Source organism: Pogona vitticeps, chromosome 1 (genome assembly GCF_051106095.1).
Source record: "Pogona vitticeps strain Pit_001003342236 chromosome 1, PviZW2.1, whole genome shotgun sequence".
NCBI lineage: Eukaryota > Metazoa > Chordata > Lepidosauria > Squamata > Agamidae > Pogona > Pogona vitticeps.
This window is the reverse complement of record NC_135783.1, coordinates 245,876,964-245,902,693: the sequence shown is the minus strand read 5'-3', so window position 1 is coordinate 245,902,693 and position 25,730 is coordinate 245,876,964. Positions and strand designations below refer to the sequence as shown.

Below are 25,730 nucleotides of genomic sequence, written 5' to 3'. Positions count from 1 at the left end.
TATACAGCTTGTAATCTATGACAATTCCAAGATCCTTCTCACTTGTAGTTTTGCTGAGCCAAATATCTTGCAACCGTGCATTTGGTTTCTTTTTCCGAGGTGCAGTACTTTGCACTTGGCCCTGTTAAATTTCATTATGTTGTTTTCAACCTAGTGCTCCATCCTACTTTTTAATTTTGTTTCTGTCTTCCAGGGTATTAGCTGTTCCACCTAATTTTGTGTCATCCATAAATTGGACAGTTTGCAAATTTGACAAGCATTCCCTGCACTCCCTCATCCGAGTCATTAATAAAAATGTTGAAGAGCACCGGGCCCAGGACTGAGCCTTAGGGTACCCCATTTGTCACCTCTTGCCAGTTAGAGAAGGACCCTTTAATCATCACCCTCTGAGTATGATTCTGTAGCCAGTTGTGTATCCACCTGACAGTTGATCTATCTAGCCCACATCTAGTTAGCTTGCTAATCAGGATATCATGGGGCACTTTGTCAAAAGCTTTGCTAAAATCAAGATATACTATGTCTACAGCATTCCCTCTGTCTACCAGGGAGGTTACCTGATAAAAAATGAGATTAGATTAGTCTGCCATAATTATTTTTTGACAAATCCGTGTTGGCTTCTAGTTATTATTGCATTGTTTTCTAAGTGCTTGCATAGTTACTGGTTTATAATTCGTTTCAGTAGTTTTTCTGGGATTGATGTCAGGCTGACTGACACCTCACCCGTTTCCCGTGATTTCAAGAAAATAATGGACAGCAGTTCTGAGAGTTATTCAGCCAGTTCCCTCAGTACTCTCGGATGCAGTTCATCGGGGTCTGGAGATTTGAACTCATTCAAGGTGGTAAGGTATTCCTTGACTTTTTGTTTATTTCTCTCCAGCTGCAGTCTTGCCCCCCCCCACCAACGTGCCCTTCCAATTTGTTTGGAAGTTCATATTCTGTCCTATGGGACAAGCCTGAACTAAAATAGGAATTGAGCAACTTTGCCTTTTCTTTGTCTTCTGTTATCATTTTTCCATCTCCGCCAAGTAGTTGTGCCACTGTTTCTTTTCTTTGTCTTTTGCTTCACACATTCCTGAAGAATGCTTTTTTATTGCTTTTAGTGTCTCTAGCTAATCTCAGTTCATCCTCAGCTTTTGCTCTCCTAATGCCATCCCTGCATTTCCTTGCTACTTGTCTGTCCTCTTCCTTGGTGGCCTGGCCTTCTTTCCACTTCCTATACAGGTTTTTTCTTTGTTTGTTTTCAGGTCCTCCTTGAGCTTTTTGTAAAGTCACACTGGTCTTTTTTGCTTCCTCCCACCTTTTTTTCTTGTTGGAATTGTTTGCAATTGTGCTTTTAGAATTTCTATTTTTAGACTCCTTTTCTTGTTAGGATCTGCTGCCATGGGACCTTATTCATCCTTCTTCTGAGATAATTAAAATGGTGTTTTTTCTTTTAAAAAATCCAGCATGTGTGTGTGGCTACACTCTAGTTTGGTTTCCTTTGAAACCAAGAATTCTAGGAGAACATGGACACTCTTGCCCAGAGGTCCGCTTACTGCCACTTCCTCCACCAAGTTCTCTAGTTTCTTTCTCCACTTTTTGTAGGAGAAAATTATCAGCCACACGAGCCAGGAATTTCTTGGAAGGAGCATACTTTCCAGAATTTTCCTCCCAACAGATATCCGGATAATTAAAATCTCCCATCACTACTCCATCATGTTTCTTTGACATCTTGGCAATTTATTTTTCAGAATTTCATCTGCTTCCTCTCCTTGATTGGGTGGCTGGTAGTAGACTCCAACTACCATGTTCCTTCTGTTTTTTTGTCCCAACTAGATTGATCCAGATGCTTCCAGGAAGCTTAACCTGTGTTCTCAGGAACTGGATCCCTCATGTCGACACCACCTTCATAGCCAGTTATTCACTTGGAATATTTCCCTTTCGATTCCTCTTCTGAGCACTGGTAGGATGGATGAAAAAAACTATCTGGGCCCCAAAGACCTTGAGTTTCCTTCCAAGAGTTTCAAAGTCTGATGTGATTTCTTCAAAGCTCCTCTTGGCTGTGTCATTTGTTCCCACATGGACAAGAAGAAAGGGATATGTATCCGTGGTTTTATGAGCGATGGCAGTCCTTCTGTCACATCCCTTATCTGACCTCCAGGGAGACAACATACCTGGCGAGTCCATGGATCTTCCCAGCATATTTCTGTTTCAATTCCACACAGTCAGGAGTCTCCTATTCCAACATAACATAACTTAAGGAGTGATGGTATACAGTGGGACAATGTTCTAGGTTCTAATTACTTTAAAATGGCATTTTCAGAAGCATTCTGAACAATATTCTTCATGGTTGTTGTGGGTTTTTCGGGCTCTTTGGCCGTGTTCTGAAGGTTGTATTCTTCATGTTTCAGGCTATTTCCTTATCAACACTAAGGATTTCTGAAAATCAAAACAAAAACAATATACTATGCATCTTTTTTTTTTGGTAACAGTAACATTCTTTTTGTAACAGTAAATAAGTACATTTGGGGCAGCTTTGTAGTATAACAAATTACTCCTAAAAGTAAATGTTCAAAGTCCCCCCAACTTGCTAGCTTACATGTTCCAAGAACTTCATTACCAGGATAAGATCTAATAACAAAACAAACTTGGCAGAGCAAATTCTCCCTCACCCACCCCCAGCACCCCCTAAATCTGCTCCAAGTGGGGTGAGGAAGGGCAAAGCAGAGGAAAGGCAAATGCTATGACATAAGTGGAACTTTGATCCAACAACATGGGATAAAACTCTGAATTATTTCACTCACTAATCCACTCCTGCTTTTCTCCTCAACGCTTCTTCATTTGGCTAGCATAATGTGAGGGTGAGGATTAACTTTGTTGTTGCTACTGCATTTAGGAAACAAAAATCCTTTCTGATTTATTGGAACTCATCCAGAGAAATACCTGTAGAGCCTGATTTATTTCTTTTAAAAGTTTACTTTAAGAATATGATGTCACCCTATGGTTTAAAAAAATAGTACATAGTAACAAGGCATGGCTTCTTTGATGAATAGATCACAAGATACCTGCCACTCAGTTTTCTGCCATCTGTGTTCCAGGTCCCGCATTCTGTTCATGCAGCTACGGGCTACACATATGGAGCTCTGTCCTCGTGGACATAAATTAGGCATGGGCTCCAAATGGAACCTTCACCTACATGAGTTAAAAAAGAATATTCAGGAGTGAAAGGCAAGCTGCCTTTTCTACAGCTGAGGGATGGCCCACTTTTGCAGGCTTGGAGGGGCTTGCAGACCTGAAGGGGCTCTGCAGATTGTCCAAATTGACACAAAATTGCAAAACAAAATGAAACAAGGTCCAATTCCCATTTTAAAAAAAACTGACATTTTGAGAGTGTGTTAAACAGCACATGGAGGGCATGTGGCTGATTTTGGAAAGGTCTTGTGGCAAAAGGCTGGGGACTAACTTGTGGAACAGACAACCTGTAGCTTCTGACTCGGGTAACTATGTGCTGGTTTATTTCTTCAACCATCCCATTTCCCCCCTTGATTTTTCTTCCCCGCCCATCCTGACCAATGGCTGCTTTAACAATCCAGTTGCAGAAGCCACTTGGGATCTCAGCAAAGGGACGGCTAGGCTTATTCCCTTGTGCTGGGATTTGTCTCTGTGCTGGTGCTACTGGCCTCTGCTCTCAAGGTGGGCCATCGGGACAGTCAAGGCGGGCGGCTGCCCCCAGCTAAAGAGGGCGCTGGGTTGAGTGACTCAGAATTTGTTGGAACAGCAAAGTATCTTCAGCCTTCTGATGTGTCAGAGTTTTGCAGCAGGGAGGGAGGAACGTGTGAACCAATACTACGAGTGCCATCATCCCTGGCTACTGGCTAAGGCAGGTAGAAGTTGCTGTTCAACAACATCTGAAGGGCCCCATGAGTTTCATCCTTATTCTCCGGGTTGCTGAAGTGCTAACTGCAAAAATGAATATCCAGCTATTAGCTTTCTTTTCATGTTACTGATATGTTGTTCTAGGGGAATAAAATCGGCGGAATATGGCATTAAGCACTGCAAATACCATGAACGTAAACTATCTCTCAGAACCTATAAGATGATGAGGGCCGTGGCATAACAGCTGAAGGTGTTCTCTACACTGGGCACTATTTATCCTCAAGATAAACACCTGCCTTGATCCTGTGCTTGCCATTAGCTCAGCAGGTGTGATCCTTGACGTTGCCTGTGTTGTGTCTAGCCAGGCTTATTAGTGTGAGTTGCAGCTCCCATTAATAGAGGCTTCAAGTGGGTAAAGGGGCAGGGCCGCTCGTCACTGCGGCCGTTTCAAAATGTAAAATGCCACTTTAGCAGCAGGGAAGCAATCTGGCATTTGTTCCAGTGAAGCGAAAGTTGCCCCTTAAGGTTAAGGCAGGCAAGCCGGAGGCTTGCACATCCAATTAGGCCTGGAGCCCACTTCCCTCCAGTCTCCTTTGCTTTGTTTGGCACCTATTCACACTGTACATAATCTACACACAGCTGACGTGGCCAGTGAAGCTCTTGTCCACCTCTAGAGGAGGGCTCAGTTCAGCCCACTCCAGTTTGCTTTGCTCATTAACCTTCTCTCTTTAGCTCTCCAAACCTGCCTCTTCCAAAGCCAGGAGCTCAGTTTCATTCTGACTTCCACTTGGCCGTTCCACTTGAATCAGACAAAGGGAAGGCTTCGCCTCTTCTTTCAAAAATGCTTGTTACAGCCATTTTGTGGTTTGTAACTTCCAACCTGAGTGGGGCTGCATCCACCTGCACCTTTTTACTTGAGGGCTGAAGGCATGTGATAATTTGTACATCCAAGGATCTCTGAAGATTAGCAGAGGAGGTGCCAGCTAGGTGTTGATACATTGAAATTGCCTGAAATAAGATGGATTCCATTTCTTAATTATATGAGGAGCTCTCTGGATCTGTCTCATCTGGCTGTAATCCGTGTAATTAAGAACGGAGAGATGTTAATTAGAACCCTGAACAGACTTTTCAGATCTTTGAGGAATGCCACTCCCTTCATTCCACCATCACTGAAGGCATGTCTAAAGAGGGGGCAAGGAAGATGGTTTTCTTGGTGGGGGCTCTCTAAGGAAGGAAAGAAGAAATTCTGTCTCCCTCCCTGTGGTTCTTCTGCTAGCTGGCAAAATCCTTGTTTTGTTTTGTTTAGACAAGCCTTTCTCATCTAGCTGAATTTAGATCAAAGAAGACTTGTTATCACTCTCTTCTTAATTGTCTTTTAATCTTTTTTTGTTTTGAAATTATATTTGCTCATTTATTTGAATTTTATTGTTAATCTGCTTTGATGGCTGTTTCTAGGCAGAAAGGTGAGGCATGTCTCCATAAGCTAACGGAAGGGGCTATCAATAGGTCAGTAATGGGTCAGGTTCAGGAGAACAAATAATGGGTTCAACGGGCAATATAAATCACATAGATGGTTTGGGGAATATGTAGCCCTCTGAATAAAGTTGGTCTGTAGTACCCATCAGCCCTGCCTAGCATGCTCCAAGGGGAAATATGACAGGGCTTGAAATTAAGCAACATCTGGTGTACGCAGCCCTAACATAACACTTGTCACAATTCAGTTTTCCTGCCATCCAACAGTTACAAAAATACACAATACTTAGGTGGACTCCTATGGCCAAAAATTAGATTAAAGAAGCATGTTGCTTTTGTAAACCACTTTGACAAGACATCTGGTTCCTGCAGCCAGACAGAAATGCCTCATCATATCCTTTTAACAGGGAAATGTCTGATTATATCCTTTTAATTGTAAGCACCTTGGAAGTGACATACCCCCCTGCTTATACTGCAGACGCCTTATCAGAGTTCAGAAGAAACGTGTTCAGCATTAGTAAGAGTTCCTATATGTTTTATAATTAGGATGAAACAAAGTTATACTTCAAAGGCAGTGTAACTTGTGGGAATGAAATCATGTTATTGGTGCAGTGAGTAAGATTTTCTAGTTACTTTAAAAGGTTTTCTTTAAAAGGCGTTTTATTTATCACAGAGGTAATTCTACAAGAACTATACATTTTTAACCATCTTATGCCAACACAATTCAAAAACATACACAAAAAGAAACCAAAAAGGAATGAGCAACACAAATAATATATTACTTTTAAAACAAAAATATTTTAAAACAATACAATGGGCAAAATCTTGTTTTGTACTGTAGTAAATCACACTAGAGTAAGCCCACAGAATCAATGGGGATTTGGTGAAACAACTTTTCCATAAGCTCAAATGAATCAAATGGGACTACTCTGCCTCCAATTTACTATGCTAAAATAAGTCACACAGGTAGACTGAATCAGTGGTTCTTAACCTTTGTTACTCGGATGCTTTTGAACTGCAACTCCCAGAAACCCCAGTCAGGACAGCTGGTGGTGAAGGCTTCTGGGAGTTGCAGTCCAAAACTCCTGAGTAACCCAGTGGACTGAATCAATGAAATCTAATAGGAGGAGTAATGTGTTCTATTCCAAAATTGCTGTCATACCTACAGGGAGTCTTAAATACTGTTGCCTGAAAATATTTTCCTTGTATTAGCAGCTTAGTGCAACTCAACTGAACCTCTCTTTATATCCCTGTCTCCCATTCTTACACAATCCATGGTTGGAGCACAGACCACCTCATGTGTAGAGGTGTGCATCGCTGCATGAGTACAGCAAGCCCAGGGTGAAGGGGCCAAAAGGTACCATGCACCTTCGGCACCAAAGAATGCAGAATCTTTTTAAATGCTTGTTTCGGAGAGCTTTAGCAGACCTCTCCTTTTGTCCTGTCTGCAAGACAAACCCACTTTTTTATTTTATCTAGGTTGCAGAAGGTGGGAGTGATGCAAGACAATGTGGTAGAACAAGAAAAGGTGAATACTTGTGCATCATCTGCCATCAGATAGGTATGAGGAGCAAACTTCTGTACAAATAAATACACTCTGGGAACAGTATGAACCTGACAATAAGGGCTCATCGTCGTCGTCGTTTAGTCGTTTAGTATTGTCCAACTCTTCGTGACCCCATGGACCAGAGCACGCCAGGCCCTCCCTGTCTTCCACTGCCTTCTGGAGTTGTGTCAAATTCATGTTGGTTGCTTCGCAGACACTGTCCAGCCATCTCATCCTCTGTGGTCCCCTTCTCCTCCTGCCTTCACACTTTCCCAGCATCAAGGTCTTTTCCAAGGAGTCTTCTCATGAGATGGCCAAAGTATTGGAGCCTCACCTTCAGGATCTGTCCTTCCAGTGAGCACTCAGTGTTGATTTCCTTTAGAATGGATAGATTTGTTCTCCTTGCAGTCCAGGGGACTCTCAAGACTCTCAAGGGGGCTCATAGCTACACGCATTGCCGGATTGGTTCTGGACAAGGAACAGTGGATGCAAAGCCTAGAACACCAAAAGGTGTTCTTAGGAAACTTCACTCCAGGAAGAGAAAATTTCACTGCCCCAGAAAGCCCTTTCCCAAAGGGTAATGGGCTGGGGGTGAGGAATAAGTGTATTGTATTGCGGGCCAGCGGTTTGACTTTTGGGCCATTGTTTTCATGCTCTTCGACAGCTGTGCTGAGTGTATGCAAAGAAGAGAAAGGAAATAGAATAGTATCCTGACGTATCAGATATACTTCAGAACACAAACATAGCAACACCACTGTCTTGCAGCATTCCCTTCGGGGCACTGAACATCAGGGGGTGCGGGGTGCGTTTTGAAGCAATAGATCTTCTGGAAAATGTTTTCCTGCCTTCCCTTGACCCACCCTTTCTGAGATCAGCTGCTAAGAATGTTTTACAGCTAATTGTGAGACTCACAGCACTAAAGGATAAACATCTGTATGGTTAACCCCCGCATAACTATTCCAGACTCCTTCCCATGACAATCCGGGGAAGGAGGTCAGTTTCGTTTACATTAAGTTTAATTTAAAATACCGTCGAGGAGCTGAAGGTGTGAAAGCGGTAAAGATGCTGCTGGCTTGCCAGTGAGAGTTTATGGGCGTCATTTGAACTCAGGGCTCCCAGAGACGTGGTTACGGCTACACCAGGTTCCGCAACACGCGACAGAAGGACATGGGCAACGAAGCGCTAGACGGGGCCAGATCCCGAGGGGAAGGATGAGCGAAAGTTCCCGGGAAAATCCGTGCCCTTTCCCCACTTTTCTTTCCTGCGGAGTTTTGGCCAGTCCCGATGCCCTTATAAAGTAAGACCCGCGGCTGTGTAGATCTTCTCTCCCGATCGGCCACACGTCCAGCCGGGGGCGCTGCATTCACACACAGACGCGAGGGTGGCTCTCGCTTCCTTCGGGGCCGGCGGACCCTACCCCGCGGCTGGCAGCGCGTCGAGGCAGCTGGGAGCCGCTTTCTCCCCCTCTCGGCCGACCCCCGAGGACCCGGGCCCGCCGCCACCTTCCTCCGGGCCCGCGGGAGCCGCCGCCACTCGGGCCAGCGCGGGGCGAGCAGAAGGCGCGGGCGAGGCTTGCCTTTCAGCCCGCCCGAAGTTTGGGGGAGGCGAGCGTGAGTTTCGGCGAACTTGGGAAGGCTGAGGCCGGGACCCGAACGAACGAACCCGTGGCGGGGAGCGGAGCCCGGCCCGGCGCGGCGAGGGAGGGAGGGCTCGGCCAGCCCCGTGAAAAGCCCCCTTTGTGAGAGAGCCCGCTCCGCTCCGCTCCTTTGCCAGGCGGGCTGCCCCTTTCCACGTGGCAGCCGTCGCTGCCGCCGTTCTTCTCAAGGGAGCGTGGCCCTCGGCCATGTGTTCCTCCCTTGGGCCGGACGGAGACCTTGCGGGGCGGGCGGAGCGGGAAAGGCCCCACCAGCCCTCCCGGGCGCTGCAAGGGAGAGAAGCTGGCGCGGATCGGGGCAGGCGGCGGGGGGGGGGGAGAAGAGAAAAAGACGACAAGGCGCGGCGGGGCGGGGGCTGCTGGACGTTGGCAAGGGGTGGGGTGGCATGAGGCGGGGGGGGCGGCGGCGGGTTAAAGCGAATGACCCCGAATGGCCACTTGGAATCACGGGGTCGGCGGGGCTCTGAGGGAGACGTGGGACTTCTGAACACGGCCTCTCCTCTCCCCCCCTCCCGGGCCCGAGTTCAGGGTCGTCCCGGCGGAGAAGTCAGCAGCTGGCTCCCACGAGGGGTAGGTGGAAGGGACTTGTCTCTGGGTTGCCAGACCCCCCCCCCCCCAGGGGTTCAGTAAACGGGAGTGGGGTCCCGAGGCAGGAGTGGGGTCCCTGGGTGAGAAGCGATCCTCTCCCAGTGCCTGAATTGTCAGAGGGGGGGCGGGAGGTCTGGGCTCCCTCCACCTTTTTTGTGAGGGGCCCAGTCCCAGGCTTTTAGGTAAACAAGGAGAAGTGGTTTAATAGGCACAGGGAGGCTGTGTAAGGAGGAAGTGTGGATCCCCTTAGGGGCACTCCTGTTTCCCCCTCACCAGTGGAACATCTGGATCATTTTGACTTAAGTTGGAACAGAGGTTCGCTTCCTCGGACCGCCTTGTTCTGTTGTCTAGCCCTTCTTACCAGTAGGATGCATCTGCTTGACACTGTTGGATTAAAAAGTTTATCTAAACTGAACCTGTTGCTTTTTATTCTTCTGTGGCAAAACAGCCTCTCATAGACAGGGTCTTGTTGCTGTTTGTTGCCTCCTTGCTCCCAGTCTGTGACTCTGATAAGATATGAGCAACTTCCCAAGGATATTGTTGTTCCGTACTGCCCACAAAATATCTGTGAAGATTCTCAGTCATCCAGGCGAGGTTATCTGGAAGTGGAGTCATAGCAACTGGACTTCTTTCTTATTCAGTGGAAATGCTTTGCATCTCATCCAAGTATAGTAGCTTCTTCAGTCTGAGGAGAGTGGGTAGGAGCCTCTTCAGACCAGGGGGAAGTGAAACCAAGATGGAGGATATATGGGTGTGTGTGTGTGTGTGTCTCCTACCAGCTCCAATTCCAGATACTGCCCACAAAGTTTGGTGCAAGAGGCAGTAAATCCCCCGGGTGTCCCCCACCAGTTCCTCTCCTGCAGAGTGCTGAGAGTAACCTAGATCAGTGGTTCTTAACGTGGGTGATAATGCCCCCCAGGGGGCGATTTCATTTTTCAGGGGGGCGGTAGAATGAAAAGGGGCAGCGTGGGGGCGCTGGAGCAGAAGGGGGGCGGTAGGGGGGCGCTGGAGCAAGTCAAACCTATGAAGATGGCTGCAGCCTTTTTACAGTGTGCATGAATATATATTTTCTTCCAATTTTAATTTAGTTTCAGACTTTTTGTCTTGAAATTTTTAGTTCCTGCATTTGTTTTTATGCCCTTTTTATATTTCTTTTTGCGTCTTAAAATTCACTTGCAACTAAATCATTAAATGTTACTTTTTGGGGGGCATTTCATTTTCTTGGAATTTAATTGTGTTTTCAGGGGTCATTGGATTTAAGTGTCTTTAAAAAATTAAATAAATAAATAAATAAATAAATAAATAAATAAATAAATAAATAAGATATCATCACCGCGGGGAGGGGGGCGATGATAACTTCCTCAATGGCTCAAGGGGGCGTTTCTTTCAAAAAGGTTAAGAACCACTGACCTAGATTAAGCCTGAAATGATAAGACATTTCTTTTACTCAGAAGTCAGTTCAACTGAATTAAGTGGGGCTTTCTTCCAGGGGAGTATATATAGCCTCGCAGCCCAATTACTAATTGACAGTCTGCTAAGTTGCTCAGTTCTGTCCAGCAACCTTCTGTCAAGTTTTGTCTGCTGAGGCTATTAAGACCTCTGTGATGTCTTGGTGGCATGATTTCCCATCCCACGTCTTTGCTGAGATACTTGTGCTCAGGTCACAGTCGGGGCTTGGAAAACCCTTCTGCAACCTTGTTGTAATGTTTATAGCCAAAAATATACAGCGAAAAATCCAATCAGATGAATTTCACAGAATGTATGGGCTCCCCCCCCCCTTTTTTTCTTGTAGCCTTTTTTTAAGCTAGAGAGAGTAGATGCCAAGGGGGACCAGACTAGAGATACCTGCCAGGAGAGAATTGTATATCCGGCGGATGTCCCTATGAGATGTTAATCTGATTTCACTTATTAGATGCTAACAAATGCTGCCCGGAAGGCTTCTAGCCTTTCTGTTGCCTCGTAAAATGAAATTTCCAACTGTCTGGTTTTCCTCCCTTCACATCACAGTAAGCACATTGTGTGTTGCGTGCCATCAAGTCAGAATGAAGGTGGTGTGTGACTCTTCTAGTGCTTTCAAGGCTTTACCAATTTCACTCACTCCCCTAGTGAGCTTCTAAGGCCAAATGGGAATTTCAACCCAGGTCTCCTGAGTCCTAATCCATCCCTAGCAACTATAGTACATAGTACATTGATAACATATTAATCTGCAGAAATATCTGTTCCTGTAACATCACTGGGTGAGTCAGGGAGGTAGGTTTTCTTTATGTAGGATTCCTTTCTATATCATATGAGAGACTGCTGCCTGGCAGATTCTGGAAAATATGCTCCCAAAAAAGTAACTTTTCCAAACTCTGGAAAACTAACCCTCTTCGTCTGAGTGCCCTTGTTCTATTGAACAGGAGAGCTCCTCTTTTTAAAATTGTCTACAGTGCTCTCTGTGTTTGACAACATGGTCTGACATGGTGGCTTCCTAGGTGTTTTAGGCAACAGCTGTTTTCTGGGATTGTATCCCACTGGCAACATCTGTGTTTAAGGCTCCTTTGCTCCTTCCTTTAAAGAAAAGCTTCCAGGCTTAATCACATGGTGTTGTTTTCTGCCACTTTTCCTTGTTTCTCCTACTGTACTTGTCCTCATTCTCCCGGACTGTGCTTGTTTACAAAGGCCATTGTATTTATGTCATCTCTGAATTTCACTTCCAGGCTGTTTACTTCCCTTTCTGCCTCATTTTCAGAAACAATTACATCGGACAAGGCCTGTCCCCTGCCTGAGGAACGGGAAGACCCCAGTTGTTCAAAATCCAAAGGCTGGCTTCAGGACGCAGGAGGTCGGCGTAACCCTTAGAGCCCTTACGAGAAAGGGTAAGGTTCCACAATCCTGATCGATCAGGCTTGTGCTTTGTGGAGGCACTTTCTGTTTTCAAGCTTTCCTTTGCAACTAATAAAGACGTGGGCTTTTGCATAGCAATTCCCCCTTGTTTAAAGTACTGGAGGTACTTTGTCCCAATAACTGTGAGAACAGCCTGTTATAGAGAACAGCTGTGGCAGAGATATAGATTTGCCAATGTAGTAAGTTTATAGCAGAGGTGAGATCTGAGCTGGAGACATCCTGTTTCACAGGATCCTGTCTTTTATCGGACGACACATCCAGTTGGAAATCGCCTGGAATGGAAGCTGAGTGCATACATTCCTCACCCCCCCCTTTTTTTTCCTGGGTAGGAAAAAGGGAGACCCTGTCCTCCTGAAAACCTATTAAGACTGATATCTGCCTTTACAACATGCCTCTGTGCTTTGTTTTAGTATCACACCTCAGTGTCATTTCAAAGTAAATTTTCATTTCTGGTTTTTAAAAAACCTGAAATGATTAAAATTTCATTAAAAATTTGGAAGGGGCTGCTGCTTTCAGCAGGTCCTGGGGGCAAAATTGTTCTCTGGCCTCTAGAGCCACTTGCCCTTCCTGGAGAATATCCCGAGTCTTGGTCTGACATCCCAACCTGATGCTGCAGTGGCTCCCCACAAGGGATGCTTGAATATGAAATATTTCAGTGATGGACTCAAATAGACACACCTAGCTGATGACCATGGGCTTAAGTCTTGCATTGTGGGGAGTCAAGGGGTCTTCGTTCAGTGAAGTGTTCTTGCTGCTGGGAAGCTGAATTTTCCCAAATGTTACTCAGAAGGTAACACTGGGGAGCTTTTGGTTTTGCCATTTAATGTGATGTACCGTCAGTCCATCTGCTCTATCCATACACTTCTAAGTGGCATTACCTACTGTATATTCTTGAACCTTCACATGTCTTTAAAGCAGAAAAAAGGGGCTGGGTGGGACAAAAGGTATAGTGACTCAGAGAGCAGGTGATGCCAGTTCTTGTGCTTGTCCTTTCTGGGCGGGGTTGTTGTAGCCTCCCTCTCCATTGTTGGTCTTAGCCCTCTGTTTGCTGCTGGGTTGTCCTCCCCGCCCCCTTCAGTAGTAGCCACAATACAAATGGCAGTGCAGTTGAGTTCTCATGGGGGGGGGGGGCAAAACCCCAGCAGCTATTGGTCTTCTGGCCAGGATGTCTGTGTGTCACTTCACAGGCTGTATACTCTGCATCAGCAACAACTTACCCCTTCATTTCCTGATCCCACTGTTGAATATAAAAAAGGTGCAGGATGTCTATTCTGCCTTTCTGTATTACAGTGGTGCCTCGCTTAACGGGCGTCCCATTTAATGATGAATCCGCATAGCGATGAAGATTTTGATATCGCAAAAGCGATCGCATTGCGATGTTTTTAATGGAAAAAAATCGCTTTGCAACGATTGGTTTGCTGTTTTGCTTACTGATTACCGCATAGCGATGTTTGCCCAACAGCTGATCGGTGGTTCCAAACTGGCCACAGGGTAAAAAAAAATGGCCGCCCGCTGTGTTTTCACCCGGATTCCTCGCTTACCGGGCAGCGAAAATGGCTGCCACATGGAGGATTTTCGCTTTAAGGTGAGTCTGAAGCCCATAGGAACGCATTAAACAGGTTTTAATGCATTCTTATGGGCTTTTTATTTTCGCATAGTGACGAAATAGCTTTGCAGCGATTTTTGCTGCACGGATTATTGTCACTATGCGGGGCACCACTGTATATTGCACGTGCTGCCCCAGAACTGGTGCTGATAGAGTGCAATTAACACAAGTGTTCCCCTCTCGACCCCTGGCGGCTGGATTATCAGTAATATTTTTGTCACTTCCTAATCCTGTAGGATTGCTGATGTTCTGCTCGGCATCCAATTACTTTCCTGTTATCTATGATTTTTTGATCAGACTTGTGTCTGGTTGCTGCTTCTTGCAGAGAACACAAAGTACATTGGTTAGCCTTGTTGGTCTTTGTGCCTGTGGGTATGAGGAAAGCTGGTGCTCGGGAAAGGTGACAAGGATTTTCCTTCTGTTTTCCAGCTTGGCCTCCACACCAGAGAGAAGATGGCGCCGACCCTGCAGCAGGCCTACCGCCGACGCTGGTGGATGGCTTGTACAGCCGTGGTGGAAAATCTGTTCTTCTCAGCTGTGCTGCTGGGCTGGGGCTCTTTGCTCATCATGCTCAAACATGAAGGTTTCTACTCCCATCTGTGCCTAGGTGAGAGCAGGAATCCTGTGGGTAGCCAGCAATGTTGAGACAAGGAAGGCTGGGCCAAAGGGGTTGGGTGGTGAAAAAGAAGAGAGTCGGAAGGGGTGGGTGAAGGATGAAGTGAGCCTCAGATGGTCACATGAGCGGAGTCTTTCCTCTCCAGTGTTTCCAGAATGTTCTGTCACAGCCCCTTCCTTGCTTTCTGCTCTGCTGAGGTACACAATCAACCTGGGGTCATCAGGATATTTCTCCCTTTTTCCAAACTGGTCAGATTTGTTCTGGCAGTGGGGCTTGGTGGGAGTGGAGAGCAGAGTTAAAACGGAGTCTGACAGAGACTTTTGTGCTGGCCTGATTAGCTTTGTGTAGGGGGAAAAGAAACCTGTTACTGAAAGGAAAGCACATATTCGGAAAATGTTATTTTTCAGGGAATTACCATTCTCAGAAGATATTAAAGGTGTGGCGGTTGGGCATGCTAGCTGAGATGTTTGGGGGCCCTGTGGCCTAAAAAAAGTAACACATTCTGTCTGTAGGTTAGCAAGAGAGAGACTTGCTGGGCACGTAAGCTTCACCCTTGGTGGGTCTGATGTTAGACTCTGCTGCAAGGACACTTAATTCAGGTGGGGTTTTCCAAAGATGTGGCCTTGTTGGGATGTACATGACAGAGAAAATAGGATGGAATAGCTGTAGTCACGTAAGGTGGGCATATTGGATTGATCACCCAGAGCTTGCTTGAACCAATTTTGGCACAACGTCTTGCCATTTCTGCCAGCATAAAACATAGTGCCAGTCATCTCATTATGCTTTCATACAAAGCTGGAAGAGTGACTGTTTTTGGATTGCAAATCCCAGGATACCTTAGCCAGGAGGGTTCATATCGTGAAACATTCCCCCACTAGACTCTGGTGGTTCAGGTGAGAGTCTCCATGTGGAAGGGATATTCTAGCATATGGTATGGACCTTTTCATGGGGGCCTTCTCATTTTGGCATACCCTCTACCCCTAGTGCCAACTCGATTAAACATTTGGCAAAGGTGAAGATCTATCTTTCTTACCCAGACATTCCTGAGCAGTGAACGTCTGTCACATCCAGTCCTGGGTGTTTATTTATTGTAATGTATTGCTGGCAGTTTTAATCTTATTCAAGGCTACTTGTCTGAGATTTTTTTAATAAAGAACAGGAGTTAAATAGCATGAAATAAATAGATGTTGTGGAAGTAAAACAGGGTAACCATTACTGCTTGTTATGGCAGTGGTAGCTGGTGTAAGGAGTTGTATTCTGAACATGCTGATAGACCAGCCCTCAGTAAAGACACACTGCTCTTTCACTATTTTCCTTGTGGAGCACTGCTCCAGGTAAACTCAGATCAGTGGCTTCTTTCCCAAGGTCATTCACAAGCAGATAGTTTCTTATTTTACTATTCCTAGGGGGTGGGGAGCTTTAAAAGACTTCCTCTTATTATAAATTGTGGTTAAATGGCTGGAAATTCTGTGCCTCCTAGAAGAGGGGTTATCTGGGATCATCAGGAGAATGTGTGGCTGATGGGGTTATGTGCCCTGACACCATTGCAGTCCCAGACTGCCTCCGAATACTTTATACCTAGAAAAGCCTGGAGGGTCACCATAGGTCAGAACTAACATTTCCTAGCAAGTCTTGACCCAGGGACATCTCTTTTCCTCCTGTGCAACATTTCATTCTATGCAACGGAGCCAGAGCTTACAGTGTTGAAGCCCTGGGACTTTTTAAGTGGGAGAGACTATGACATTATTTCCCAGCTCCCCTCAGGCTTCTCTGTTGCCTCTGAGCTTGGCTGCAACCTGTGTAATAGCTAGGAAAGATGTGGATTTTCCTCACAACAGGGTATTTGCTTGTTTGGTCTCATTTGTAGGCCTCTTCTTAGAAAGGGACTCAAAGCATCTCACAATGGATTTCCACATGCTATCTATGCTGTAATACAATGGCCTGGTCTTGAATGGACAATTAAGAGTCACTAACTTTACAAAATACCTGGTCCTCATGGTGTTGATAAGAGACCAGTCCAACTGCCTGTAGTTTTTGAACTCTTCTTACGGCAGGGACTGACTATGGAGACTATCATGAAACTTGCACTTCCAAACTTACCACTATAGTGTTACTCCTGTAGTTCCTTATTTTGGACAGATTCCTTCTTTTGATGCTGCTCCAGGATTGCCATATAGCAAACAAACCAATTTATCCCTGGGAATGTTTCCTACCCTGTTTCTTCCGAGCATTTTTGTTCAACACACCAGGGTGGAAGGCGAGGGGAAGGGGAGAGCCAACGGGCCCTACATGGGTTCCTTATGGGTGCAAAGCAGTCTTTTTGCAACAGGAAGAGGGTAAGGAAGCCAGGCTTGTGATACAAAGGGAAGGGGGTGGCTGATTGGGCTTATCTTGTGCCTTTCAGACAAGAATGACACCAGTGACTTGGCTGTGGCTAACGTGTCTCACCCTTGGCCCAGCTGCGTGCTGCAGGAGGAAATGCTCAACCTGGGTTTCACCATTGGATCGTTTCTGCTGAGTGCCGCCACCTTGCCTCTTGGGATATTAATGGACCGGCTGGGCCCCCGGCCGCTTCGCCTGGTCGGAAGGTATGAATTGGGTTGAACCGGTCGAGACTAGCCCTCGAGTCAAAGAGTACTCAGGAAGGGAGAAATTGTCTCTGGATGCTGGGAAACAGATTCCTGTTCTGAAGGAAATGAAAAGGGTTTTGGAGAGTCACAACCGGTCCGAGATATTTTGCAACCTGAAATTGTTTGTTTGTTTGTTTATTCATTCATACGTTCAGTTGGTATCCTGTTCCCATTAGTATCATAGCACTACTCTGGGTGGGCTACAATTCGTAAAACAGAAAACAAAATCAAAAATAGAAACATTAAAGCCAATAGCAATACAGTAACCCTAAGATAAATTAAGATGGTGCCAGCTCCCCAAACCACTTATAGAAGCTGATTGGCACTTGCATTTTCTTTTGTCACTGACAATGACACATGAGAATCAGCAGACTAGGCTAGGCAGCAAAAAGGCAGATTTTTTAGCATACAGAGTGGGGCAAAGAGAGTGTCCAAGAGGACGAGCTGGGAGAATGGGGTTGCCTCATTCTGCCTAACGGCAGGGCTGGCCCTGTAGAAAATAGCTAACTAGAGAGTGCCATCCACTGGATGGGTGGAGACGGAGTGGGGACACAAAATGGCTTGGGTGGGGTGGGGAGGTATGAATGGGTTGGGTAGGATTTCCCAACGTGATTGTTGTGAGGTATCTCTTTGAGGACATGACGCAGACCTACGTTGCTCTGATGTCTCTGTTGCTTTCTTCACAGTGCCAGCTTTGCCCTTTCCTGTGCTCTCATGGCCCTTGCTGCGTACAAGCCACCAGGTGGGAACCACTCCTCTGTCTGAATTGGGTACTCAGATTGTCCCTCAGATTTGTCTCTGTAGGGTTGCCCAGCCTAGAGATTCCCTTCTGCCCCACAGTCCTGCAGCTGGAAAGGGTCTGCCTCTGTGGCGTCACTAATTCTGACACTCTTTGGGCCCCACTGGCCCCCTCCCCTTCCACCTGCAGGAGCATGTGAGACTCCTTGCTTTCCCCTACGGGGGGGCTGGGAATGTAGAGGTGTGTGAGAGATGGGGTGATAACCTTTATCCTGACCCATCCCTTCCCTTAGAAATCTCGCATGGGGTTCTCCAGCTTCAGCTCAGGCCTCCATGTTGTTCTTTTATTCTTTACTGTCATAAACCGCCACCCCCAACCCCCATTTTCCTCACGATCATCCTCACCTATCTGCTCACCTCACATTTTTGTTCTGTCTTCCCAGTCCTTTCCCCATTGATTTTTCTCGGCCTTTCCCTGAATGGCTTTGGTGGGATCTGCCTGACCTTTACTTCCCTAACTGTAAGTATGGGCTGATGGTGCTGGGTAGAGAGACCTCTTGCTTCTCAAAGAGAGAAGAAACATCCTTGCTTGTACATGGGAAGTGCTTGATCAAATCCCTCCTCTGTAGTTCTAGGAAGGGCCTCCCAAGGTAGTGGCGTTGGATTAGATGGAACTTTCTGGGCCGCTTGGGTTAAGATCTTGGAAAGTTCTCCTTCCTCACCTTTTTGCAGCGGCAGCGAAGAAAAGAAAAAGCTTGGAGAAGAGGGCAGGGCTTCTCTGCTTTAAATTCAACTGTGGGCAATTTGTGCTTCTTCAGGTATTGCGAGACTGCTCCATCATCCACCACTAGCTGTACTAGCTAGGGCTACTAGGAGTTGTAGTCAGTCAGTATTTGCAAGCATAGAAATCAAGCGCTCCTAGTTTAAAAGTTATGTGGAAGAGATGTGCAGAAGGTATTTTGGTAGCTGTAGTTATTCATGCCGGAATCACAAAAGCTGAATTTGCTGAAGACCTTTTGGTTTCTCTCCCCCCCATTTAAACACAACTATCCTTTTTGTATCTGGTCATCCTGGGAAGATGATTGCTGTTCCCTGTTGCAGAGGGATAACCAGCAGAGAGAAGCCCTTTATGATTGACTAATAGGCGGGCTGTGGTTAGATTAAGGAACCCCCGCCCTCTTGGTGTGGGCTCTTCATACAATAGTCAGGGCGTTTATCTTCTCTGTGCAAGAAAAATTGCTGCAAAATTTTGCCCTGGTTGGGTGTGGCTGCTGAGTGTTTAAGACACTGTAGCACTACTTTGGTGTTCACCTCCTTGTTGTTTTCATGGATGAATGGATTTGGAAGGGGCCTATAAATCCACCACACAAAAAATCCTGAGCCATTCAGTAAATCCCCTATCAAGACATCAGTTCACATCAGTGTTCATGATTGCTTTGTAATAGATCCAGCAATAGATCTTGGCACCAGCAATGGTTCAGAATCCTATTACTGAGGCAGAAATACTCATTATGGAAGTAAACTCTGAACTGTTATCTCATTAGATTGAGTGCATATGTTCATCAGCACAGACCTCACCACCCAGGTTTTGTGCTTTAGAGAGCAGCCCTGGTACAAAAACCCAGAACTTAAGTGCAGGTCCTGGAAGAAGGCTGAAGGGCCTTGCCCTGCCCACCATAGCTTTATTTGGGCATGATCGTGGATTTTAGATGCCTGCCTGTAAAAAAAGAATGAGACTCTATGAGGATCTGTGCATTTATTCTACATTTTAATGCCATGGAGTGCTATGTTTATGATGGTTGTTGTGGGTTTTTTCGGGCTCTTTGGCTGTGTTCTGAAGGTTGTTCTTCCTAACGTTTTGCCAGTGTCCGTGGCTGGCATCTTCAGAGGACAGGAGTCAGAACTCTGTGCTGTGGTGCAGTTTTTTTGATAGTTGAGTATTTATAGCTGTGGGATCAGCTTTTGTCCTTTTCAGGAGATTGGGTGATTATGATGATCAGCATGTATTTTGTTATGGGTGTATTGTTGTGATAAGGGGCATGATCTGAGTTTTTAAGACACTGTAGCAGTACTTTGGTGTTCACCTCCTTGTTGTTTTCATGGATGAATGGATTTGGAAGGGGCCTATAAATCCACCACACAAAAAATCCTGAGCCATTCAGTAAATCCCCTATCAAGACATCAGTTCACATCAGTGAACTGCCACGGACACTGGCAAAACGTTAGGAAGAACAACCTTCAGAACATCAGCATGATCTGCCACTGTAATTGATGGGTGTTGTTAGCTTGTCTTTTAATAATATAACCTTCTCTGTGTTTTTAACTTTGATTGTTTTTAATCTCTTTTTATAATGTCTGCTTTAATTTTATTGTGAGTTGTTTTAGGTTCCAGGATTGGGACAAAGGCAGAATATAAATCATATGCACAAATAAATAAATAAAATAGAAGGGATGAAGCATGAACAAGCAGGTCTCCATTTGAGATCACAATTAAAAGCCCAGGGGCCTTCCCTACTTCCTAACTTCATTGAATCTCTCAGCCCTACTAGTTCTGTTATCTGCTGTGAGAGTTTCTCTATACTCGTTTAATTTGAGCAATTTACTGAGAATGCATTGATCTGTAGATGCAAGTTAATTTGAAAACAATCTAGTCTGATAAAGTGTAGCAATTAAATTAGTGCAAAACAGTGTGGGGGAATTCAGCTGTACAAGTTTTAACATTTTTCTTCTTCGAGCATATGTCTTCTTTGCAAGTTTAGGGCATGTTTGTGTAAAAAAAAAGTGTGACCTCTGCTGGTTCAGGAATACTTTGGACATGTACGTGTGTGAGAGTGAGCACTCACCTGTCCACATGCCTGCTTAACATACTTGAGTATATTTGTGAGTGTCCTGTGCACTTTTGGGAGGGGTGTGCATGCCATTCTTTTCTGTTTGCATGAAATTCCTGGAAGTGCCCTGTGTCAAGGACAGAATTGTTTGGGTGGCATCATGACCAGGCTAGGATGACCAAAAGCAAAATCTGCCTTTAATAATTGAATTAAAGAGCGAGCTTCAGCCCATTCTTACATCTCATTGTCTGGAACTGAGATAAGCTGTAGAAACAGGGGGATCCATATGCACAGCTTGGAGACACGCAAGAGCCTTGCCCTTCTACACTGAGGTCACCCCACCTGGCACACACAAAGCCTGTGTTTTCAGATCACTACGTGCCAGGCATGCTAACCCTATCCATGTTGATAGAAAAGGGTTAGATGAAGATTATGTTGCCAGAAAATTGGCTGGGTGCTTAGTCTTTTATTGTGGGGACAGGGAGAAACCTTACTCATTTCCAAAACACATGGGGAATTGTGCTTCTTTTACTCTAAGGACATAGTGGCTTTTTGAATCGGGAGGCACAGCACCCATAGGGTAAACGTACATGTGGCAGATAGATAGTAGCCAGCCAATGAAGAGGCAGAGTAGAGTGCCACACCTCTCTGTTCCTTTGACTTCAGAAAGTACATATGTCAAAGAAGTGAAATCTAGTAAAGCCACCCTGCCGTCTGCTGTTTACCTAAGCAAACAACACCTCTGGCACCATGCCATATCTCAGGGCAGTTCCAGTTGAATTTGAATGCTCAGTCCAGTTCTAAGTAGACTTACTTGAAATCGGAAGGGCAAGATTTGAATCGTGGAGCACATGTATTGCTTCCTGACTTTCCTAACAGAATCCCTGAGATTTTCAGGCTGCATATACTCCCTGGTCCTTATAGCTGTTTTCCCCCATATTTGTATACTGAAGGACCTGATCCTGAAATCAACACATTAAATGGAATTTTCTCCTTCAAATAGTTAGTAGTTGTAGTGATGATGACAACGATGATGATGGAGGCCCCATCCTCCACTCTGCATTCTTTCTAACCTCACACACACTTCACAACACATGAATTCTCCTCTTTACAAGTAGATAGCATTTGGATGTATTTGTGGCTATCAGCCTTTATTTGTTTGTATTCGCGAAGGCTTTTGTTTTTTGTTTGTTTGTTTGTTATGTTTATCATAGAAAAGTGAAGTTGGAAGGGGCCTACAAGGCCATCAAGTCCAACCCCCTGCTCAATGTAGGAATAAAAATCAAAGCATAACTGCCAGGTGATTAAGTTTTTCTTGAATGCTTTCAGTGTTGGAGCACTTACCACCTCTCGAGGTAACTGGTTCCATTGTCATACTGCTCTAACCATTAGGAAGTTTTTCCTGATATTCAACCGAAATCTGGCTTCCTTTAACTTGAGCCCATTGTTGCGTTTCCTGCACTCTGGGATGATCAAGAACAGATTTTTCCCCTCCTCTGTATGACAGCCTTTCGGGTACAGTGGTACCTCGCTAGATGACAACCTCGCAAAACGACAAATCCGCATGACGATGAGGTTTTGCGATTGCTATAGCGATTCTCAGAACAGTGATTCCAGTGGGTGATTTTCACTGGACGATGTTTGGATCCCTGCTCCACAAACCGATTTTCGCAAGACAACGATTTTACCACTGATTGGTGCTTGGCAAAACGGGTGTTTTTGGGACCAGTTCTTCTTAGGGCAGCCATTTTAACAGCTGATCGGCGTTTTGCAAAATGGCTTCCCTATGGGCGATCTTTGCAAAACACGATGATTTTTCCCCATTGGAATGCATTAAATGGGTTTCAATGCATTCCAATGGGGAAACAGTTTTCGCAAGGCAATGTTTTCGCTAAACAGCGATTTTCACGGAACGAATTATCGTTGTCATGCAGGGCACTACTGTATTTGAAAAGTGCTATCATATCGTTCCTCAGCCTTCTTTTCTCAAGGCTAAACATGCCCAATTCTTTCAGCCTTTCCTCATAAGACTTGATTTCCAGTCCCCTGATCATCCTATTCACCCTCCTCTGAACTTGTTCCAGTTTGTTAGTATCCTTCTTGAAGTGTGCTGTCCAGAACTGGACACAATACTCAAGGTGAGGCCTAACCAGTGCTGAATGGAGGGGGACTAGCACCTTGCGGGGTTTGGAAACTATATCCTGTCTTTCCTCCCATGAACTCAAGGCAGTGTATGTGGGCCTTCATCCTCCCCACTTTGTCCTCACAAGAACCCTGTGAATTAGGTCAAGCTGAGAGAATATGATGGGTCAGGATCTGTTCTTGTGATTTTAACTGGAACTTGATCAGTAGACATTAGAAAGTGGCAATATTTGCCTCTGTGCTCTTGGGAAATGGTCAGATCTTTTTTGTTTTTAGGCCATGGATTAACACTAGTGGTGGTGGGGGGCAGGAAATGGCAGATGTTATTGTGCTTCACTCCTTTTTAGTTTTATTTCTTTCTTAAAAAAATAATTAAAACAACTAACATAAAATGTATGTACATATACAATACAGCTAGAATTCCCCAGCTGTGCCACCCTCACCCTCAGGACTAGGTAACCAAAATTATCATTTTAATACTTTTCACCCCATTCCATTCCAAAAATACTTTGGTTCTTCTGCTGGTTTATGGCCTTTCCCTTTCGCAAAGACATACTCCAAATATAAATTCCATACCTCTTTAAAATCATTATACTTTTATCATTCCCCTTCTTACTTTCATTTCACGTTAGCTTATAATTAATTGCTAAACTTCACATTTCTTTATACCAGTCTTCAAGATTAATTTGTTTGTCACTTTTCCAATTCTTTGCAAATATTAAACTTGCTACTGTGACCATTATAATTATGAACTCTTTCTGTTCTTTTTTAAGATGGTCATTGTTAATTATATTTAGGAGGGCAATAATTGGTGATAAATGAATATTATGTCCAATAATTTCTCTAATTTCTTTCAAAACCAGTGCCAATTCTTTCTTTCTTATTTCACAAGTCCACCACATATGCATATAGGTTCCTTTTTACATCTCCAGGTACATTTTTATTTATTATATTCAATCTTACTAGGGTAAAGTACCATCTCCATACAACCGTATAACAATTTTCTTTTACCCTTATAGACATATTCTTCATTATTCTTTGTGACCATATTTTGTTCCAATCCTCATCTTTGACCTCTTCCTCTAAGTGTTCTTGCCACTGGTTTTCCATCATAGTTTTTTCAGATCCAACATGAGTTAAAATCTTATAAATTACAGTAACTGTGCCTTTTCTTTTGACTCCTTCCTCTTGAACTTGTCTTTGCTCAATGATCTCCTCAAATTTTGTCAGTTTTCTAATTTCTCCTACTTTTCTAGTCCACTCTCTTGCCCAACCTTCCATTTGGAGTATATTAGACAAGATATCCTCTCATTCCTCCAAAATTTCCTTTATAGTATTTTTATCTTTCATCTTTTTCATCTAACTCCTTATTGTATTTATCCCTTTCTCTGTTAGTACTTTAAGCTTAATTTTAAGAGTTTTGGGGAAACTCTGGTCTCCATTACTTGTTGTAATGGTGAAATAGGTGGACTAATATATATCTATATTCTTCCCAGCATGTTCATCAGAAAGGGATTAGTTGTTCTCTTTATTTCTTCTACAAGAAAAAAGAAAAAAGAAAAATCCTCCAGTCTATTAGAATGTTCGGACATTTCCATTTCCCTCCATATTAAGTTTCTAGTATGTGCAATAATATCCGGAATATGTCTAAGCTGGTTTGTGATGTAATACATTTTAACATTTGGTAATCTAAGCCCTCCTTCTTTTCATGAAATACATCACATTTTCTTATTGATCCTTGTTTGTTTCCAGTACAATAGTTCTTTATCAACATCTGCCAATCTTTCAGATATGTTTCTCTGATCTTTGTTGGGAGCATCCAAAATGCAAAATTAAGTTTAGGAATAATCTTCATTTTACATAATGTTATTCTTCCAAACCATAACAATTTTAATTTTTGCTATTGATTTATCTGTTTATTAATTTCTTTCTTCAATTTATCCAAATTTAATTTAATAATTTCTTGTAAATTCCATGTAATATAAATTCCTAAATATTTAATTATACTTTTAGTTCTTCAATTCTTTTTTCAGTTCCTTCTCATCTACTTCTGAATGATTTAATAGAATGTGTTCAGATTTCTCCCAATTTACTTTCAAACTAGTTATTTATTCAAAAAGATTTAAATGTGTCCTAATTTTCTGCAATGTTTCTTTTGGGTTTTTAATTATTAATATTGTATCATCTGCAAAGAGATTTATTTTATCCTCCTCTCTAGTATCTACACCTTTAATTCAACTATCATTTCTGATCACTTGTGCCAGCACTTCTATTATCAATGTAAATAAAATTGGAGATAAGGGGCAACCTTGTCTCGTTCCTCAGCCTAAGCATATTGATTCTGTTTTGCCATTATTGTTATTTTTGCAGTGTTCTGTGAATATAGTTGTTGAATTATTTGTCTAAATTGAGTACCAAATCCTATCTGTTTAAGCAATATTTTTAATGTGTCCCATTCAACTGAATCAAAAGCTTTGAAAATATCTAGGGATATCAAACCTGCCTTAGACTTTGATTCTTTTGCCAAGTGCATTAAGTTAAGCTTCTTCCTTATTGTATCTGACATCTGTCTGCCTTATATGAATTCATTTTGATATTTCTCAATGTAATTCCCTATAAAATTTAGCCTTGCTGCCAGAATTGCTGTAAATATTTTAGCATCTTGATTTATCAATGAAAATGGCCTATAAGACTTCATATTTATAGGGTTTTTATCTGGTTTTAAAATTAAAATTATTATTGATTCTTTCCAAGATTGGGGAATTTCTTCTCCATTTAATATACCATTGTATAAATCTTTTAATTTTGGGATAAGAATTTTTTTGAAGGTTAATATTCTGGGCCTAGTCCATCTCTGCCAGGTGTCTTCCCTACTTTTAACTTATTTATTATAACTTCTATCTCTTCCTCCATGACTGTTCTCTCCATTGTTTCCCTATCCTCTTCAGTTAATACTTTTAAAAAATTCTTTTCCGAATATTCTTCGATCTTTTCTAAAGAGAGATTTTTGCTTGTATATAAATCTTTATAAAATGTTGTGCTCTACTTCTCATGAGTATTGAGCAATCGCTATGCTGATTTAGCTTGGTGGAAATTGGGTGGAATGACATCCAGTGGGTCAAAGATTTTTACTACTGGAGTAACAACCCCTCCCTATGTTTCTAGTGG

General features: G+C 43.8%; 1 protein-coding gene across 5 annotated transcripts in view; it reads left to right on the top strand.

Moving 5' to 3' along the window:
* The first annotated feature begins 8,231 nt into the window (after positions 1–8,231).
* SLC43A1 (solute carrier family 43 member 1) overlaps positions 8,232–25,730 on the top strand; it is a 31,271-nt gene continuing 13,772 nt past the window's right edge. For 2 of the 5 annotated variants that reach the window (XR_013540689.1, XM_020792397.3), the window contains exons 1-6: positions 8,233–8,484; positions 11,848–11,974; positions 14,038–14,215; positions 16,629–16,812; positions 17,541–17,596; positions 18,036–18,112. Coding sequence is in view for 4 of the 5 variants with exons in the window: in XM_020792397.3 (XP_020648056.3) it covers positions 14,062–14,215; positions 16,629–16,812; positions 17,541–17,596; positions 18,036–18,112 (471 nt within the window). In the remaining variant the exon portion in view is untranslated. Of the gene's footprint in view, positions 8,485–8,940; positions 9,099–11,847; positions 11,975–14,037; positions 14,216–16,628; positions 16,813–17,540; positions 17,597–18,035; positions 18,113–25,730 lie in introns of those variants that run through there. The other 3 variants (XM_072985420.2, XM_020792394.3, XM_020792396.3) reach the window with 3 other exon arrangements.